This window comes from Toxorhynchites rutilus, chromosome 2 (genome assembly GCF_029784135.1).
Source record: "Toxorhynchites rutilus septentrionalis strain SRP chromosome 2, ASM2978413v1, whole genome shotgun sequence".
Lineage (NCBI taxonomy): Eukaryota > Metazoa > Arthropoda > Insecta > Diptera > Culicidae > Toxorhynchites > Toxorhynchites rutilus.
In genome coordinates this window covers 141,808,144-141,824,102 of record NC_073745.1, presented here as the reverse complement: position 1 = coordinate 141,824,102, position 15,959 = coordinate 141,808,144, and the positions used below count along the sequence as shown (strand labels likewise).

The window sequence follows — 15,959 nt, the reverse complement described above, 5'->3', positions numbered from 1 at the left end:
GTATTAGAAAAGACTGGTGTCTGCTCGCTGGCTGGTGCAGAACTGAAATTGACTAGAGCGAGGCCAGTATTTATGTGCAGTATTCGCTTTCTTATTTTTATTGTTTTCCGCACGGTGGCTATCTACGATTGATTTAGCAGTGGTATTGATGTACTGAAATTGTACTACACTGCTGTTTAAATAGCTACTTTTGGTTAGTACAATGGGAAGGGCACAAATTGAGCCAATCGCGTTCAGACATTTTACAACTATTCAGTTGTTTATCTAAAACGGAATATATTTCAATCATTTGATACAAACATCTTCGTGATCTTTTAAGAAATGGTCTAGTTATAAGCATTCGAAATCTTCCATTATTTCTCTTCATGTTCACTTTTTAGATTTTTATTTTAACCCTTAACTTTTTGGTTTTCATTTTAGCCCTGCCCTGCCTGCCCTATATGGGAAGTATATTTGTCGTCATCGCTTAACTCTTTGGTGGGAAAAGCAAAGTACCCGGTTGCAATCCAGGTCAGGTCATCCGTTATGACCACGACGTCGTGCTTCACCGGATAGATGTTTTCCACCGTAATTTCAGGATGATTGCCATTTTGACCAGGTACTTCCTTACCTTTGGCCGATTGATTCGACCTCCCGGCCCAAGGCTTGCTCTCGGTCTTTCTCTTCAGTTTCTGTTGCATTTTACTATCGCGCAGAACCGACGGGCGGCCGGAACCAGCCTTCCATTCTACGCTCTGGCCTTTCTCTAGAAGGGAGAGGATGTTGTGAATGACGGATCGGCTATATCCGGCTAACACGAAGTGCCTCACGATGTCCAACTCTTCGCTCTAGGGTGGAGCTGGTTGTACAAACAAAGCATCGAGCGTAAATGCCTGACTTCGCCATGGCTGCTGCGAAACAACTAATAACGCTAACATCGTGTTTACTCTACACAACAAGGTTTCTACGATTGACGATGCATGAGGGGATTCACCACTAGGTGGCAGGGTAATCTGATGAAAGTTAGACATTTGATACATTCAATTGATCATGACATCGCAATAGCTAAACTTCAATGGCTTCAACGGATTCAATGGCTTCTCTAGATTTTTACAACTGACAAGACATTCTTTCTTATATATCTCATCATTTATACTTCCAGGGGAGATGTAGAGAGCATTGACTTCTCCATGTCCGAAAATCACAGACAGACAGAAAATTTCTTCTTTTGAGTATATATACCATACACCATTAGATAGAAAATTTATTCAACATTTTTTTTATTATAACACAAACAATGAAGATAGTAAAACAAGTAAACAATTTAGCGGATAAAGTAGGTATTCCGTAAACTCATTTGTGAGTGGAATATTAAAATTATTGAAATAATTGTACTGGTGGCATGAAACAGACAATTGCCAGTGGGGGTGATATGGAAGGTGGATAGTCTGTTTAATCGATTCCTTCAGAATGCCCTGCATCTGTAAACGGGAATCAAATCGCCAAAGATGGCCTGTCTAGGAGCTGGCTGGTACCATAAGTGAGGGTCGGTCCGTTTATACTGCAGAAAAGCACAATACCACTTCTAGATTGATTAATTCGATTTTCTCATCATTTAACAACATGGTGAGTTCAGACCTTTCGCTGGTTCAGGTCAATCACGGAGAGCAACTACGAAATGTACAGTCTACCCAAACTAAAGCTCCAGCTAAAACTCAAAGTGGAAGTGGGGTCGTGTTTTTAGAAAATTTTAAAGAACGAACTTTTGATTTGGCCTCAATATTTTTCTTTCATTGCACTCGCGAACCACACCAAATGATGGAAAACATATTTCAAGAATATTACGATTTCAAATCAATACTGAAGTCGTAATTTTTTTATGTATTTAATGACCTTTCCAATTTCGGAGATCGGTTTTGACCCTTCATCCCTGTGTCAAAAAACGTAGATCGTACAATAGCAGCAATAATTTTTAAATTTTCTTCAGAAAACTATACGCAATCACCTTCTCAAATGTGGCCCTGCTCGAAAATGTAGTCCAATTCATGAAACTATTCTTGCAAATAAGATAACCGCGAAGTGGAAAATACATTCATCCAACGAATTATCTCATTTTGTTCAAATTTGTCATTTAACTCGCTCGGACTTAACACCGACCATATGTCACAAATCAAATGGTTCATAGAGAAGGCAAGTTCGAGGGAAAAACAGAATTCCACTGCGTACGCATAACCTTCCAATCCCTGTTCCCAGGTTTAAGTTGCTCCAAATTTCTGCAGCACGTTTGATATTCAGTAGGGGTAGTGGGGGCAACCAAGCTTGTTTGGTAGTATACCTATTGACTATAGATGCCGTATTGATAGTCAACTTTTGTTAGAAGAATTTAATAACTTTTGAGTCACCCTGTACTTCAGTAGAGCTCAAAAATATAAATAAAAACAGAAATTGTTCTTTCGATAGTCATTAGGCCGTAGTTCTATGCGCATGGTATTTAAGGAATTTCTCGTGAAATTCAGTTTATTCATTCTGATTTATTGGACAAATCATCAGTTTGGACGATTGTTCACATATTCTAGAGGAGGTGGACAGATATTCTGTTTAGTCTCAGCGATTAATTAGCATAGTAGTTACTTTGATGGTTGGGGACAAAGTGGTCATAGGTGAATAACGACTCACAATGTTCTGTTTACTCAAGCTGATATACCGCATCACATTCTGAAGAGGTTCCTTTTGTGGCTTTGACCCTTGAAAAATATTCCACTCCAACTAAACCAAGCCTCATTATGCGGAACGTTATGTGTTTTTTACTAAGTTTTTGTATGCATGAGAAAATTTAAAGTGAGACTCTAGGTGAATGGCCAAGCTTATTTCATACTATATCAAATACGATTTAAACAAATTTGGACGAAAAAACGTATAAATCTATCCCATTAAGCTTGATATGTGAGAGTGACCACTTTACCTCCAAGCAAACATAATGTTCGATTTTTTCACTTTTGAAAAGTGTACTATTTTGAATTTTTATAGTAAAAGCCATTTTCTATTTTGAACAACAATGAGTTGAACTATAATATTCTTCGAGAAACGGGAATTGAAGCGGTATGTGAACGCTGGAAATGGTCATATTCCTTAGGGTGACCACTATGCCCCCACTTACCCTTAACAGTTTGCAACATATGCGTGATTCATGGAAGCGATAAAACTAGTCAAACGACGGGTACAGCTTTCGTGATTAATTGCGTCTGATGACAAGAGTAGAAAAAGGGAGCAGCAAAAAAAAGAACGACCCTTTTTTCCTCCCTCAATTGCAATACACAACCTCCAAATTGAAGGATGAAGCGAGAAAGGCGCCGCGACATTTCTTCAAGACACAATCAAACACCAAAACAGTTCACCGACGAATGTGGGGCCGACAATGTCCAACACCCCAACGCAATTGCCACCCTCTTGTACCCTTTTGCTAAACTAGGTGGGAGGAGCCGCTAGTTTTTTGTGTGCATGTTGGGAGGAAATTCACGGTCAAAGTGATGAAATCTAGCTTTATATTCATCTCGTTTAGTCGCTAGGCAGATACAGCACCGCAGTGGTGGCCATTTGTGGGTTAACTCTCGAAATGAGCAAAAAAATCCTCCGAAAGACGACCGGTCCTCCAACTGGATTCAATAAACAACTGTACTTCTTTCGTTACGTCTCATTTTTTCGTTTATTTCATCGGTGATATGTTGTGTTTCAAACGATTAACAAGCGGCTCTGGGCAGCTGGAGGTGATCACCTAATTAGGCGGGATTATTCGGAATAGACGTGACCCTGAGGAATCTCTATTTCAGCATGATACAGCGTTCCTTCCCGTGCGCAATCCTACCCGGAGTAACCATTTGATTTACCCGAATTGATCCGAGTTGAAGGAGTACACCGTTTGCATCAGAGATTTCCATCAACCCAGACAATCTTCTAATTGAAATTGACATCCGTACAAGCTAGCGACCGGCAGAGAAGGCACCTATCGCGCGTATCGTTACCGAAGATGAGTAAGATTGCGTATCCTAACGTAACATTTGTATGGTCGTAAGTTAAGGCGAGAAAAGTGTACACGAGCGGAGATTGGATGCTGTCGGAGATTTTTCAATTCAGATGCAAATTCAACTACGCCGGATTCAATTATGTGATGAATTTGAGAACGTATTAAGCGCTGAGAAGCGCACTAGCAACGGGGTCAAACTGTCGTGGAGTAGGAAACATTGATGTGACTAAACTGTTCGTGCCATTGTTGAATGTAAATGCGTTGCAAGAATGACTGATAGTTACTATTGTATCTATGTTGTGAAGTGTCGAGCATAATACCTAGCTGTTGACAAGAAAATGTCAAAAATCGAAACAAATATTTGTGTTTCACATACCCATGCCAGAGTAAAAAAAATGGGTGGGTTTTATCTATGATATAACCGCAAGGTTGATGTGGGACTACATTAGCTTAGCAATCATTCGTTTGCATTGATTCAATTTTTGATGGAATGAAACAATTCCCGAATTCAATTGAATTCAATATATTTATTTTGTGAGTAAAAAGATTGTATAATAGATAATGTGATAGATAGTGTTCTTCGTTACAAGTAAACAAGTAAACTGTCATTAAAGTCCTTTTATGATGCCTAGGACAAAATATGTGAACGGAAGAATTATCAAACGATTATTCTATTTGATGTTTCCTTTTGAAGTTTGCATCTCTCAAGTGTACGTAATTCTTGAACCGCGAATTTGTTTGATTTGATGAACTTCAGGCAGTTTTGATTTTGACATGTACGTCGAACGCATATTTGTTTAATCAATAGGCGTTATCGCAGCAAATGGTTAACAATATTTTGCCTAGTCATAAATGGTATGCGTAGAAATTCAGTGAGCAGAAGATATGAAGGCATATCCTTTGATGCAATAATGAATAACCGAGCCAAAGCATTGTGTTCGTACCCGCTTTTGTAATCCGTGTTAGGAAAACACTTTTTGGAGTGCAAAAAAAGCGGCTTGCATGAATCAACAACTTCAACTTCTACTTTTTATACTATAGAGGCTTTAAACATGAAAGTTCATTCGTCTCTATTGTCTGCCCGATTTTCCCAGGTTTTTAAGTTTAGGAGACCGTGTTAAGGAAACATATTCTAGTTTGCACAAAGGCAAGCGAGTACAAAAGTACTCGAAGTTTGCATTTATTTGCAGAGCAGACTTTTCCAGACATCTTGGTTTTGAAGTCTGTGTTAGGCAAACACATTTCAGTTGGGACAAAAATGCCCCCTACTTGCATGAATTTGCAATGCCAATTTTCTCAGACACCTTGGTTCGGAAGTCTTTGTTGGGGAAACACATTCCAGTCGGAACAAAAATACCACCGACTTACGTGTATTTGCAATGCCGATTTCCCCAAGGCTGGTTTTGATGGATGTGTTAGGGAAACTGTAGATTGGGCCAATCAAAATGAGGTAGTTAGGGCGTTTAGATAACGCTTAACATTTCACAGTTATTTAATTGTTTATCTAATGAAAAATAATATTTTATTAATTACGATAGAAGCTTAGAAATATTCCCTATAAATTAATGAAAACATCTTTCAGATCCGGTAGGAAATGTTCGAGTTATAAGCATTCGGAATCTTTCATTTTTTCCTGCATGTTCTGTGTTTAGGTTTTCATTTTACCCCCCATATACTCCGGTTAGACGTAGTCCCACGTCAAAACACATTTAGAAGATGATTTTAAATCCGGACGTGTCAAAAGATAACGATGAAATTTCTTATTGAAGGAGTTGCTACTTTTATGCAACTCCTTCAATAAGAAATTTCATCGTTAACTTTTGACACGTCCGGATTTAAAATCATCTTCTAAATGTGTTTTTTTATTTTGGCATGGGTTTGTCATAAAATAATGTTACATGCATGAATGCTAAAATAATATAACATGCATGAATGATTTCTAGTTCTATACTGCCGTTCTACGCATAGTTGTTCCATGTTCCTAAATCAGCAACTGAGAAAAATGCAATCAAAGTTTTGTAACATATTTTACTACTAGAAGCTTTAAGCATTTATTTAAGATTTTATTTAAGAAAAATGCAAATCCAAGATGGCCGCCACTACAAATGGCGGACAACACATTTTCTCAAAACTTCATTAATATGGGTATCAAATGAAGGGCTTGACTAGTAGAATACGGTTATTTATGATAAATGTAAATCCAAGATGGCTGCCACTACAAAATGGCGGACTACATATTTTCTCAAAACCCTATTATTATGGGTATCAAATGAAAGGGCTTGAATAATAGATTACAATAGATCATGAAAAATCCAAATCCAAGATGGTCGCAATCACAAAATAGCAAATTACTTTATTAAACGTCATTTTAAAACTGCTTATCTAGAAAAATCCAATTTGGCCGCCAATTTACAAAATAGCTGATTCCATATTATCTTAAAAAAAAGGTTGATTGAGATATGTGTATCAAACGAACGAACTTGACTTGGAGAACACACTATGTATTTTCTGCAATCCACTCAATATCGGTAACAAATGAAATTTTTTGACTAATAGAATACAGTACAATGGTTTTATTGTAGAGAAATATTCTAATGAAACAGATAGTGCACTAAAAACTAGAAAATAAAAGAAGTAAAAAAAACTTTTTAAGTTAAACGGTTTAATTGTGATTAAACATAATAATGTACTAAAAGCTAGAAAATAATTAGGCAAGTAGCAGTCAGCAGTTATCACAGCTCTCCTTCATTAGTAGGGATACGTTGGATTTCCATTATCCACAATTAGTGACTTCATTATATGTCCCACGATTTTATTTTAGTCTTGTCAATTCCCTAGACTAATAAGACAGTTAGACAGGTGGTCTAACTGAACAATGGAAGAACAGAAGTAATACTCTTACGCCTAAATGACTACTGTGTAAATGTACCATATGCAATGTTCTATTTATAGATATGATTAACATGTGAAATGTACATGATTACAGCTAAATGTCAATGAGCCTGAAATGATCAAATGGGAGTAAAAAAAACTTTATTTCATGTTTTCCGGAAGATTAGGCATAACAACATCGTTTTATGAAGAAAAGTGAAAACTGTCAAAAAGTAACATGGGACAACTACGCGTAGAACGGCAATATAGGAACGGTAATTTTTCATGCATTGCTATGTCGATATTTTTTAGTAGTTAAAATGATCATCGAAGCGCTTATGTGTTCGGATCTTGATGCATTACGTTAAAGCGTTATCCAATATTTGGTGAGTGTATTAAATGTTTTAGCATTGAATCCTCTCGGAATGCCATCTATGATTATTATTTATCCAGTACAACAACCATGCGTTATTCTCGCTAGATTTCACTCAAACCGCTACCAGTGGCGCTTGTTAAGGACCAACATTATTTGACATATACTACAGGTGAGCTATATTGTTTGTATCGTATACGAAAATTACTCACACAGTTAGGCCGATTACACATTATCCGGTTTCTGCCGGACCGGTCTGAAACCCAAATGGCAAATTTCAACCGTACCAACCTCTTTACGGCGCCGTGATGCAGCGGTCTACTGCGACTGCAATGTCCGGTGACCGGACAAGCATTATACGCGATGACAGTAGTATTGTATCGACATCTGGTGGAGACATCAGTTTGGGAAAGCAAATCATTCTCTATAACATTCTCAGACCATAAGACAGTTTTAAGTTGTTCAAGCTTTGAATGAAAATTTTCACTTCAAATTATTTGATTACTCAAAACGCGTGGAACTGATTCTTACTTAATTATGTTTGTATAACGTTCTTGATGTTTTCACCAAAACTTATAATTATAATATGAAATCACTATCAAACACAATTCTTGTTCAGAGTTTTTTCACTACTTGTGAAAGAACGTATTGCTATATTACATAAAATATATTTATTACAAAAAATGTTTATTTTCATTCATAATTTTTATTTTGTATATGTGTTAATTGCACCTAAAAATTTATTTTTACTGTCACTTCCCAAAAGCAAAACACGAAACTAAATACCATCAACGCGAATTGACAGTTGTTTGTCATGTCTGTTAGTATTAGTACGATTCAGGCAATTTTTCGTCCCATGTATTAGTATGTGTGTGCTATTGACGTTTGTTTATTTTGAAATCATTTCAAAAGTTGCAAGTGATATGGATGCCGAAAATTATATTTCGCTTTATTTCGCTGCTGTAGAACAAGTGAAGTGATGCAAATTTCTGCTCAAAGCGAAGCAATGGTCACAGGCGCACGAGGTCATCATGGAGTGTTTTGCCATGGATTGTGTTCAACGGTGGGTAATGTCAGCGACAAATTATTCATAATTCATTGATTAACTTCTGTTTTTGTTTTGCTCACAGAAAACTTCCATCATTTAAATTCGATACTGAACGAGTTCTAGAATGTCAAACAAATTTTCAACTGTTCCATCAAGGGGCAGATTTCGAGCGACTTCATCCAGCTGAATATGAAGGTGAGTGTTTGTTAACTTGAACACACCAAAATAGTTTCTCTTCTAATATTATTATTCGGTATTTCATACAGTTCAACCTGACCCGGAACGCGATCGACGAAGAGGTGGTTAAAGCTTGGCTCGAGGAATTCAAGACCAAACTGTCCGATCTGTGCTCGGTGATCAAGATGTTTCCCTGTCCGACGCTGAAGCATCGACTCTGTCAGAACGCAATCACCCAGCTATTGGTCATCCGCTATGCGTTGATGCAAAATGCGCTCGAGAAGCTGCTTCTGCCCCAGGAATACGTCCTCGAGAAATTGCGGCTGAGCGCGTTTCTGGACGAGGATCCGCGGAAGCAGCGATGAATAGCGTTTGAAAGAAATGTATGATGTAATTTTAATCGCAAAGCAATATTACTACAATGCTGAAACAAAAAAAAACACTCTAGAATAAATGGATGGGTACACATCCTTTCGTACGCAAATTTCAAGATGATCACAGGAAGTGAACAGATAATACATATAAATAAGTAGTGCCCCTGGCTTGTTAGGCAATGTTATTATAATTGGCTCATAAAAAATTGTTCATTTTTATCTAACTATCTGAGACTGTTAAAAAAGTATGTGGCAACAGAGCGTGTGAAATAAATCATGCTGTTTGTGTATGATTAGAAATAAAATAAATTAGTGAGTGAATGAGTACACAGCAACTGGACAAAAGTTAGTTTTTGTAATACTGTTGATGACAGCCAAGTCTTTTGTCCAGTAAGTTTTTCATGTTCATTTATCATTGCAAATTTACGTTGCCGTCGTTGTGAGAATCATTGTAAAACGAGATGCGCCTAAGATGAACGTGTGCGCTCTGCAAATTACGGAAAAGGTTTGCGAACGTATTTTGAAATGGGGCGGAAAGGTTTATTACACCTTTGACCGCTCTGACGGCACTTATCAGTAAAAACACCGTCCTGATGTGCGCCTGCGAGGCCTGCACTCACTTTGGCCGTGCCAAACTTCGACATTCATATGTACTTTCCAAGAAACGCAAATTTGAGCAGGCTCGTGGTTGCAGCAGCAGCTGTGGTTTCAAGATTTTTCATATGCAATCTGTTCATGACCCATCCCCAAAAGGCACATCATGAGAGGGTGCTCACAAACAATGGTGGGAATTCAGAAAACACGGGTTCGATCAGCTCGGTGCAGCTGTACCACAGGTAATAAGAACAAGGTACAGATGCTTGATCTTCGCTCACTCATATGCGATCGGGAAGCGAAAGATGCGCAAGGGAATTGGGGAGTTCACCGCTGCCGATAGCGATCGAGAACATCGCACAGATATGCGATCAGCAAAGCGTAAGCGGAAATGATTTTATTATTCTGCCGAGCAGATACGTCCGAATCGTTCACTATGGAATCAACAATAAATTAAATATTTTATCGGATGTTTTGTTAAATGAATACAAGTTGTAATGTTGTGAAACTGTACATTATGAATATAAGTTTTATATACCTAGTGTTTTCATGTGAATATATGTAGTTCTACCAGAACTGTATTTTGAATGAAGAGAAGGATTCTTTGATGTTTGTGCCGGTTGTTCCGCCGTTTTGTATTTACTGTCGACATTGCGTGGAGTGCAGTTCGAGTTTTTGTTCGCCGATAGCAACTTGTGGTGGGGAAAATAATTTCCCCATACAATGTTGGCAGCTGGAAATTGTGGTCTGTCGAATTGAGCCAGCCACCTAACAGCAATCAGTTGTATGTAGCAGAAATATTTGCAGCAATGTTCACCTGTCAAACCACTGTATAAACAAATGCATGTATGTGTATGTGAAAGATGTACGGTTTTGTATAGCGCGAGGTCTCTTTCACATTGTTATCCGGTTATCCGTCCAAGCCCAGCGGCGCTTTTTGAAACCGGTTCGGCAGAAACCGGATAATGTGTAATCGCCCTTAAGCGGCCCTTACACGATCAGTAGCATTGACATTATCAGTAATGACAGTATTGGCAAGAATCACTCCATTCCGCAATCACCTTATTCTTCAACCTTACACGATCATTTTTATCGCTTGCAGGAAGGCAGCAACTCTGGCCTTCATAGTTGTAAGAGAAATCAACACATTTTCGAAATGAAAATTATCAATTTTTTTGTCAAATAAACATCCCCGTTAATAATTTGAAAGGTTTTCTGCAAACAATGAAAAAATCTCAAACGAAACATGTTTCTAATAATGATTTCTGATTATAATTTCAACAATTTGATCTGTTCTTATAATGTTTTTCAGTAATGGATGAAGAATGTTCAGAATAATATGTTATGAACATTCAATAAAACATTTTGAAATGATTTTCATTGATCTATTAACAATTTAAAATTGTATTTTATCATAGTAATCCTAATAGATTATGCTTGATTCATTACCATTTAATACCTTCGTAGATGTCGACATCGTATCTTACCCCTGTGCTTCACCTCCTAATTGGGTAATAGATGTCGACACTGTGTAGCAGCCATCGCGAATTAACATTTTATGGTTCGTGCTTCATCGTTGTGAAGCGAAAATGATAATGGATTGTCAGGAGGAATGGGCAAACTTTTAAAATCAAATAATATAAATGAAAATCACTTTCTTCGCATCAAATATGTTGCTCTATGTAGTAGAATAACAGATTTTCCGCAAATGGTGAAAAAACCTTGAACTAAAATAATATCTGGGTATAATTTTATTTTATAATTATGAGTTTTAGTAGGGATTTCAGAAAAATTATAAAAAAAAATTAGTGGGTTATATCTATGATATAACCGCAAGGGTCACGTGGAACTACCTTAGCTTAGCAATCATTCGTTTGTATTGATTAAATTCTTGATTGAATGAAACAGTTTCCAAATTCAATTGAGTTCAATATATTTGCTCTGTGAGTGAAAAAAATGAACAAATGCCGTGTAAAGTCAATTCATTTATTGTGATTGATTGTTCTTCGTTACAAGTAAATTTAATGACGAACCTTTTACGTTTGGTATGATGACTAGAACAAAATATATGTACGGAAGAATTATCAAACGTTTGATGAACCAGCCTAAGGCTGAAAATCTTTCCAATAAAGACAAAAAAAAAATATCAAACGATTATTATATTTTACATTTCCCTCTGAAGTTTACATCCCAAAAGTGTACATACTTCTCGAATCTCGAATTTGCTTGAAACTGGGAAGTTCATTCGCTTCTAGTGGCTGCACGATTTTCCCAGGTTCCTAAGTTTAGAAGATCATGTTAGGACAGACATATTCCACTCTGCACAAAGGCAAGCGAGGACAAAAGTACTCGCAGTTTGCATTTATTTGCAGAGCCGATTTCCCCAGAAACCTCGGTTTTGAAGTCTGTGTTAGGGAAACACATTTCAATCGGAACAAAAATACCCCCGATTTGTATGAATTCGCAATGCCGATTTCCCCACGCTTCATGGATTTGAAGTCTGTGTTAGGGAAACACATTCCAGTCGGAACAAAAATACCCCCGACTTGCATGAATTTGAAATACCGATTTCTCCAGGCACCTTGGTTTAGAAATCTCTATTAGGGAACACATTTCGGTGGGAACAAAAGCTCCCCCTACTTTCGAGTGTTCTTTTTCTTCTTTTTGGCTTTAAGAGGGTTTAAACTTTTCAGTTCACTCGCCTCTAGGCTCTTTCGTGTGCTTGCAATGCCGATTTCGCTGCTTGGTTTTAAAGTCTATGTTAGGGAACATTTTTCGATGAGAACAAAAGTCCCCCTACTTTCATGTATTTGCAATGCCGATTTCCCCAAGGCTGCTTGGTTTTGATGGCTGTGTTAGGGAAACCGTAAATCGGGCCAATCAAAACGATGCAGTTAGGGCGTTTAGATAACGCCTAATATTTTACATTTATTCAATTGTTTATCTAATGAAAAACAACATTTTGTTAGTTGCGATAGATGCGTAGAAATATTCCCTATCAAGTGATGCAAACATCTCTCCTATCCAGTACGAAATGTTCGAGCTATAAGCATTCGAAATCTTTAATTTTTTCCTGCATGTTCTGTGTTTAGGTTTTCATTTTACCCTCCATATATTCCGGTTAGACGTAGTCCCACGTCAAAATGATTAGGTAAGGTTCAGTGCTACGTGCTTTATATATTCAAGTAACAACAAGTGAAAATTTTCATTCAAATTTTAGAGATTGAAAATTCTTTTGGGCCCACTAACCTCATAAAGAGTAAATTTCCTCACAAACATAGATTTTAACACAAGATGTCGCACAGTATCCTAGACACCACGAATGATAGTGTCCCTGCCCTATTACAGAAATGATGATATAGCGGAATGTGTAAGGAGTTCTCAAGTGTACGAATATGATTGGAATCTCAATGATGCATTGGTTCCTCATGGTAACTTTCAGATTATTTATTCTTTTCGTTAAGATTTGTCAGTGTTATCCTTTAGTAAAAGCTAATACTTTTTGGTTTTTCCAGGTCTGGATACCTCGGGGCCTTTTTGGAGATTAGAAACAACGGTATCATGCATATTTCAATGACGGAGCTATTGTTTATGGACGCTGGGTTTTAAGTTAGCCGTAGCAGACTGCATTAGAGAAACGTTGATAAATCATATTTTCCATTGTGAATACAGTAGAACCCTGGTTATTGGCATAATAGTCTGGCAAGATCCCCGCGGATTACGAAAATCTCGGATAACGCAATAAATAACTAAAAATGAGATACAAACGCAAAAAAGGATATTTCAGCATGATAACTATGTTTTATCAATACAAGTATTTATAAACTATCCATCTGTGAGGTCGTGGTCAAATAATGTGAAAACAATGACTAAAACAACAGAGCAAAAGCCTACCACTCACTGATAAATTTCGGGAAAGTCCATAGAATTACTAAGAACTTGCTTTCGCGGATAAACCGCACCGCGGATCATCGGCTCGCGGATAATCGGGGTTTCACTGTATATAGAAAAAAATATGAAATCGTGTAGAATACATTTTTCTACATCAAATATGAGACTTTTTAGGAAGAAATATATATCTATTTTTCATTAAATTACAATTTGAAAAACCAATTTAAACGCGAGCGCCCTTATAGCATACCTGGTCACTGTCTAAATACGTTGGTTAATGACCACAAACTCGCGTTACGTTTGAACCAAGTGTTTGTTTATGAATCAAATCATCCACTTTATAATCCTTTGCCAAAACCTTGCCGATATACTCGCAATTCAAGAAATTCAGTTTAACTTTTTTTTCAATAGAAATATGCGAACTTGGCCATTAAACAGTGTCTCATTACTAAAATGGTACTGTTACACAAAATTTATTTTTCTTTTTTTCACTTGACTACAATCAAATTGATTTACAAATACACATACATGGTAAAAAAAAAACTATGAGTATTTTAATCACTTTTGTCTCAAATCTCGAACATATTTTATTACCAATTTCAATGAAGATTTCTGCATAAGAGATCTTTTTTTCATCCATTTACAGTAGATTGATATCTTTTCTACCACTTTTCTACCACTCGACAAAAAAAATAGAGGAACAGAGTGCGAAGTTGGAAATTTTAAGTGATTTTTGACATAATATAACTTCGGAAAAAAAAATCAACGAATATCGATGGGATGTACATCATTTTGAAGCTAAAACTTTCAGGTATTATAAGATTTCATGTATAAATTTTTATATTGGTGTGTGTAGGTGTAGTAGGCAACAATATCGGGAAGAATTAAAACAAAAATTCTGTTTTTTCAAAGATTTTGTGGACGATTTGGATTGATAAGATTAGTTGGATTTGCTGTTGCGTTGGATAGCAAAAAAATTGTGTTTGTCCTCAAAATCTTCCAAGAAAAAGAAAAAAAAATCATTTCTTTCCGGCATTGTTGTCCACTACACCTACACACACCAATATAGAAATATCTACGTAAAATATTCTAATACCTTAAAGTTGTAGCTTTATATCTCATCGATTTGCGTTAATTTTTCACGAGGTTACAGCATGTCAAAAATTACTCAAAATTTCCGACTTCGCACTCTATCCCTTTAATATTTTTTTTGTCGAGTGTAGTTAAAACAGCTACAAAAACTGAAAAATAAACGATGCTTGTTTTTCACGGAATTTTCAAACACAATCATTTTTTCACTGGTTTTGACTGCCCCTTTTTCTCAAATGCTTAGTATTATAAATTACTAGCTGACCCGACCATCTTCGTGAATATGAATACTTTCAAATATTCACGTTTCTTTACTAAGCGAACGTTCTTGGATTTTATCGCAGAACTATTCATTGATTCATCTTCTAATAAACCCTTTACAATTTTCTTTAAATATTCTATAAATTTCCTAGCACTTCTACCAAAATTCGTCATTATAATATAAATTTATTTTCAGACACAGTTCTTGCTAGAGATTCCTCAATTACTTGCAAATAAAATGTTCCCCGTTACGTGGAATACATGTTTGATACAGAAAATATAATAAAATGAAGACAGTTAAAATCGGACTATTCCTTTCTCGAGTTTGGCGTTTAACAACACATTTGGCGATTCATTTTTGTTTATAGAGTAATAAGATACTGTAGTGCGTTTTTTACCAGAAAATCCATTTCCACTTTCGAACGAGGATCAATTTCGTTAGCGCCCAAATATTTGGGATTCAGGAATGTCGATACATCATAGAAACATTTCATGTATCCTGAAATCTCAACATACCAATTTTATTCCATTTGCTTAAAGAGAGAAGAGGAGTGTCGAACCACCATAGTGATATTTTTTGCCCCCTAAAACCTCTATGTGCCAAATATAGTTTTATTTGCCTGTTTAGCTCTCGAGTTGTGCTGCCCAAAATTCAAATCGTTTTATGATCACAGTTAATTTTTTCCGCGAATTCACCATTGGTTTGATGACCGTTCTCCTTCAAAAGTGATTTGTGATATTCTTCATCGAATTCAGAAGATATTCCGCTACGGGGCGTGTCATCGACATCAAAGTCACAATTTTTGAACTTTGAAAACTCATATATAAAGGCCCATTTATACGTTGCTAGTAGCTGACTTGACAATGAGCAGCTACTGACCCGGTGGACTCGCTTGACAATTGGTTGACTCGCCTTGTCCGTTCACATAGTGTGAGCTGCTGGCGAGAAACTAGATACTACGGCACGGGTTTACCTGGGATGCCAGGCGATTTTTCAAATGTCCATCAAATAGTCAGAAACAGCAATCAGGTCCGAATTTGTCAAATGATTGGTCCGAAATCGACTTCTTTATTGGTAGTTTTCATCTTAGGTTTTCAGTTGAATGTATCATTACACAATTTTATAGAGATTACAGAGCAGTGTTGAGAATAACACCTGAACAAGTGGAAAAACTGTTGAATTTAATTGCTCCACAAATACAACGCCAAGATACACTCATGAAGGATGCTGTACCTGCAAGAGTGATAATATAAATGACATTGATATGCCTTTCTTCTGGA

General features: G+C 36.8%; 1 protein-coding gene across 2 annotated transcripts; it reads left to right on the top strand.

Moving 5' to 3' along the window:
* Positions 1 to 8,006: 8,006 nt before the first annotated feature.
* LOC129769062 (nuclear pore complex protein Nup98-Nup96-like) lies at positions 8,007 to 9,182 on the top strand. Of its 2 annotated transcripts, none has more exons than XM_055771074.1 (3): positions 8,007 to 8,311; positions 8,375 to 8,487; positions 8,559 to 9,182. In XM_055771074.1, the coding sequence occupies exons 2-3, from the start codon at positions 8,482 to 8,484 to the stop codon at positions 8,832 to 8,834; spliced, it is 282 nt and encodes a 93-aa protein (XP_055627049.1). In that variant the 5' UTR covers positions 8,007 to 8,311; positions 8,375 to 8,481; the 3' UTR covers positions 8,835 to 9,182. The 2 variants fall into 2 exon arrangements, with proteins under 2 accessions (XP_055627049.1, XP_055627048.1); XM_055771073.1 differs by having other exon boundaries at positions 8,019 to 8,307.
* The last annotated feature ends 6,777 nt before the right edge of the window (positions 9,183 to 15,959 follow it).